At 38.3% G+C, this 5,525-nt stretch overlaps 1 protein-coding gene across 1 annotated transcript in view; it reads right to left on the bottom strand.

The window, feature by feature from the left end:
- Positions 1-5,525, bottom strand: part of Sec24a (SEC24 homolog A, COPII coat complex component) — a 73,775-nt gene that overhangs the window by 35,834 nt on the left and 32,416 nt on the right. Inside the window, exons 4-7 of the mRNA XM_019209883.2 lie at positions 5,140-5,217; positions 4,305-4,465; positions 3,279-3,451; positions 1,890-1,992 (exon numbers count right to left, since the gene is read on the bottom strand). Coding sequence (XP_019065428.2) covers positions 1,890-1,992; positions 3,279-3,451; positions 4,305-4,465; positions 5,140-5,217 — 515 coding nt within the window. The remainder of the gene's footprint in view (positions 1-1,889; positions 1,993-3,278; positions 3,452-4,304; positions 4,466-5,139; positions 5,218-5,525) is intronic.

The following is a 5,525-nucleotide window of genomic DNA, read 5'->3' as shown; positions in this document are numbered from 1 at the left end:
AAAAAAAAAAAATCCAAAAATTCCCACACAAAATCAAGTGTGATGGGCCAGGGATTTAGCTCAGTGGTGACTCACAAGTGGAAGGTCCTGAGTTCGAACCCCACTACCAAAAAAAAAAAAATCAAGTGTGGTCATACACACTTATAATCCCAGCATGCTGGGAAGCAAAGGCAGACAGAAGGGTCACTGAGGCAGGATAGGAGGATGACAAATTCAAACCTAGCCTATATAATTTAGTGACTTAGAAAGACCCAGTCTCAAAATAAAAAGCAAAAAAGGGGAGAAGGGTGCTGGGATGTAGTTCAGTAGGAAGGTCCTAGGCTCAATCTCCAGTAGCAAAAAAAGAAAGAAAAAAATTTTGCCACACAAAAAATTTATGTAGCTGGGGATTTAGCTCAGTGGTTCCACCATTGGCCTCACAAGCACAAGGTTCCAAGTTGATCCCCGGTATCAAAAAGAAAAAGAAAAAAAAAATTACATAACTTAAAAGTATTGATTTTAAATCCTACTTTCTCTGTCATCCTTCCCATTAAAATCTGCCTTTTAAAACAAATATTTGGCTGGACATGGTGGCACATGCATGCCCAGCATTCAGGAAGCTGAGAGAGGAAGATCGCAATGATTCAAGGCCAGAATAAACTACATAGCGAGACCCTGTCTCATAAAATCATAAAGAAAAAACAATCAATTAATCAATGAATCAAATAAGTATTTGTCTTCTCATTAAACACACTACAAAACCAAGACAGTATACTTTCTGGGATAGATGGCAGAGGAAACAGGAAAACATTCCATAACAATGAGATTATTACAAAGCTTTCTTTGTGAAAAAGTCTCACTCTACAGTCAGGCTGGTCTCAAACTGAAAACCCTCCTGTCTCTGCCTGCTACGCTGGGATTATAGGCATGTAACACTACACCAGCTCACCAAGCCCAGCTCATTACAAAGCTTCTGATGTGAAATTATGAGGCCTACTAGACTTCACAAAAGATTTGTTATGAAGTTAAATTACATCTAAAGTTTATCTTACATATTAAGGCTCTAAAGTTGTCATGTCAAAAATCAATAAAGCTGGGCATACAGCTTGGTGGTAGAACACCTGTCTAGTACATGAGGCTGCAGATGTGATTCCAGCACTGGAAGATTTCAAAAAGAAAACAAAATCTTATCGCCAAATGGAGGTTTGGTTTGGGAAACAAACACCAATCTTCAAGAGCATGTGGACAGGTGTCAAGGTCCCAGAGCCTCAGGACAAAGGTAGATCAGGGTTTTTCCCTTTTGGAACTATTATCTTTTTTATTTTATTTATTGAGAGGGCCAACTTCTTAAAGCAACTAACTTCATGCCAAGAATGGCAGAATGAGTATATTAGGATAAAGAGCTTTATTAGGTAAATAATTTATAACATATTACAACAATATCGTTCTGGTATTTATTGTTTTCAGTACTTCTATTCTACTCAGCAGCTCTTGAATTTTTCAATAACGTACTTATTTTACTCTGTTTGGAAGTGTTTAGTAGTAAAATTATTCCCTGGATTATAAAGAAATCTGTCAATGACTGATGTGAGTGGTTGATGAACAGCTATTATCCTAGCAATCGGGAGGCTGAGGCAGGAGAATCACCTTGACTTCACTGCTAGCCTGCACCACACAGTGAGACCCTGTCTCAAAAATAAATTAAAAATCTTTTTAAATTACCAATCTAAAATAGAGTAAGAGAGGAAAAAGGGACACAGGACAGGTGCAATAAATAACAAAACAGCACAAAGAAAACCTGTCAATGATCAAATTTTTTAAAATAGCTGAAATTCTAAATAAGGTTCCTGAATTGCCAAAAATTTTTCACCACTGACTTTCCATAAGACATTTTCAATAGAGAAACATACCACTAGGTCTTTGAAAGGATGAAGCAACAGCCCCAGGGGAAGTTTGGCTTTATTCAGTAAGGCCTGAGTCTGAGGAATGCTAGTCAGCGTGCATCGAAATAACCTGTATCAAGGTAAAAAGTATGGGTTAGTAGCTGTTATCATTATTTTGAGACACACACACACACACACACAGGGGCCAGGGATATAGCTCAGAGGCACCACGCCTGCCTCACAAGCACAAGGTCCTGAGTTCAATCCCCAATACAAAAAAAAAAAACTATTAGAGACACACACACCGAAAAAAAAGAATTTAAAAGGCACACATCTTAATATTAAATCAAGCTAGGCCTGGGGGCACACACCTATAATATCAGCATTTGGGAGGATGAGGAGGGATTATAAATTCAAGGTCAGCCTGAGTTCAAGGCCAGATTACACTGGAATTACTTGGTGATGACATGAACTTGTTTTGTTTTGTTTTGTTTTTGTTTTTGTTTTGGTACCGGGGATCACACTCAGGTCATTGTGCTTGCAAGGCAGGCAGCGGAACCACTGAGCTAAATCCCCGGCCCGAACTTGTATATGCAAGGTTTATTACTACTTCGTTTTGCTTGAGATGAGTGTTGTCCAGGATGCTCTCAAATTCCTGAGCTCAGGTGATCCCCTTGCCTTAGCCTCCTGAAGATCTAGGGCTATAGGTGTGCGCCACTGGGCCGAGCCAAAGTTTATGATATAAAAGTTCAGTTTTGCTGAAGGTTCTAAAAATACTATTTCAAAATAACAAATAAAAAATAATTTTATAAAAAAATAGCGAAATTCAATTTATCAGAATCTTTACTACATACATTTAAATTTACGGCAAGTATTTAGGATATACTTTGGAATGTAGCTACCATAATGCTAATGAATATTATAATCTCATTAAGCTAATAAGAACAATCAAGTCAGATGTTATAAACCTATTTCTTTTTTTTTTTTTCAAACTCAGGACCTTGCGCTTGCAAGGCAGGCAGTGGCACCACTGAGCTAAATCCCCGGCCCCGCTATTTCTTAATTTACATCAAATCATCACTTCTGCTGCTGCACCCCTGCAAGCCCAGCACTCAGGAGGCTGAGGCAGGATGAATGCCAAGAAGTGGAGGCCAGCCTGGCCTCCACAGTGAGTTCAAGGCCAACTTGAACTACATAGCAAGATCCTGTCTCCAAAACCAAAACAAAACAAAAAGAAGTTAATTTAATCAAATCTCAAATGTATACTACCTTTTATAGTCAGAAATTTTTCATAAATTAGCCTATTTGTATGCCTTATTCATAATACCTGAAACAAACACAAACCAAACCAAAATAAAAACACTAGAAAACAATATGCACAACATCACATTTAATAAGAAACATCTGAAGCCTTACTCTGGGTTACAGTTGAGCTTCTGGATGTCTTCATGTAAATTTGGAGCTGGAGGCTGCAAAGGTGTTGTGGGAAGCATTTTTCTTTCTTGAAGAAGGTTGACAACTTGCAGGCCCTCCGGATGCAGACTTAATCCACTCATGCTTGCCGTTAAATGATTAGCACCTAAGGGAGTCTACAGACACAAATATAATTTTAAAATAAGTAACCTTTCTGAGTGGTAGGAGCTTGGTTCATTTCACTCTTAGTAACAGAAGTGTACTCTCAATTTCCTGTTTGTTATAGCTTTGCTTCTAGATGTTCCCCCAAAGCCCCATGCGGTCATAAGTGGGGCTTTTCAGAGGTGGCTGGGTCTAGAGTGTGCAATTCTGGGATCGAGGATGTGTGATTGCTAAACCAGTCCACTGACTGGTTCGGCATAGCTCTGAGTGGGGACAATAGGAAGGCCCACCTTGGGTGTGAGTGCTACTTGCCCCAAGGGCATGTGGTCTGGAAAAATATAAGGGACAGAAACAGAGCTGCTGCTGCTTGCTCACTGCTTGCTGCCTTCTGCCTGCCACACTGTTTCTCCTCTACCATGCCCCTGCCTTGGAGCCAACTGACTATGCACTGAAATGTCTGCAAACTGAGCTACAATCAACCTTTCCTCTCTTAACTTTGGGAGTCAGGTATTTCGTCTCAGCAATGAGAAAAGTAACTAAGATACTGGTCAATCTTTTAGTTCTGAAGAAACATTTAAGTACAAAGAATTTACAATAGGCAATCAAAATGTTCAATATTCCTTCTTTATTATTTTTTTTACTTTTAAGGCAGGGTCTTGCTATATAGTTCAGGCTGGCCTTGAACTCATTATATAATACAGAGTAGATTCAAATCCATGGTAATCCTCCTCCCTTAGCCTCCCAAGTGCTAAGATTACAGGCATGTGACACCATTCCTGGCCCATTGTATCTGCCTAAAACTTTCTTCATACATATACAGTTTTAACCAAAAGGTAGAAAACATGTTTTTTAAAAAAACAACTTTACCTGAGGAAAGGCCTGGGGGCCACTTCGGTAATTCAAGGAAGATGGCATTCCAGTTGCACTGGTAGGTGGTGCTGTGTTCTGATAACCAGGAGGTAAGGAGGGATATGCATATCCAACACCTCGGCTCATCTGGGGATTCTTAGTAGCAAACTGTGGTGTTGCTAGAAACAAGGTAACTTTTAAGTTCTATTTTATACTCCAAAATACTTGAAATCAACACGTAGGTCCATTAAATTGTGGGAATGATAACTCCAAACTCTTCTGGTTTAATGTAATACTTCCATTTACCAATTTTATAAAATAAAAACAAACACCAGTTACAAACAGCAATGATTAAAATCTAGTTAATGGAGACTATAACCAAAAGTAAGTTTGGTCTAGTGAATTCACTTTCGTGTCATGTAGTACTTTTTATTTTCAGTACTGGAGACTGAACCTAGGCCTGGCACACGGTAGGCAAGTGCACCACCACTACGCTACCTTCTCAGACCCATATCATGTACTAAACTTTGTATTCAGACTAAATTTTAATTTAAAACAAGTTTAATGAAAGTATCTTAAAAGTTCAACTTATAGGACTAGCTAAATAAATTTAAATAAATCTGATGAAAATAGTCTATACAGTCAGAATAATAATAAAGTCCATGATACCAGTACTGACAGGAGGAAAATATAACAAGTAACTCTAAATGCATGGAAATCAAAACTCTTTATTAGAAGGTACGGCTACATGACATGATTGTTAAGTGTTTTCTTCGTTTTTTTATAATGAACACATATTACTTCTATAATCAGAAAAAGAAGACTAAAAAAAAAAGCTTTCACAGTATCTCACCCAAGAAGCCACCTCCTTCAATTTCATCATAACTACCATGTACCATCATAGATCCGTTATTGGTATTTGATGTAATACCTAAGAAGGAAGTTTATTAACAAGATTTAAATTAGAATGACTAACATAATTTCTCTGATATGAACTAATATCATATCTAAAATTTTCAACAACTTTCCAACCAAATAAACCCCAGCCTATCAAAAATGTTAAACACTGATGGTCAAATGATATGAATAGACATTTATCAAAAGAAGATATGCAGTCGGGCACGGTGGCACACACCTGTAATCCCAGCACTCGGGAGGCTGAGGCAGGAGGATTGCTGTGAGTTCAAGACCAGCCTGGGCTACATAGTGAGTTCCAGGCCAGTCTCAACTACATAGCGA

This window comes from Fukomys damarensis, unplaced genomic scaffold, assembly GCF_012274545.1.
Source record: "Fukomys damarensis isolate Sample0158 unplaced genomic scaffold, DMR_v1.0_HiC HiC_scaffold_9, whole genome shotgun sequence".
Classification (NCBI taxonomy): Eukaryota; Metazoa; Chordata; class Mammalia; order Rodentia; family Bathyergidae; genus Fukomys; species Fukomys damarensis.
Note: the sequence above shows the minus strand (reverse complement) of the source record. Positions and strands in the feature narration are given on the sequence as shown.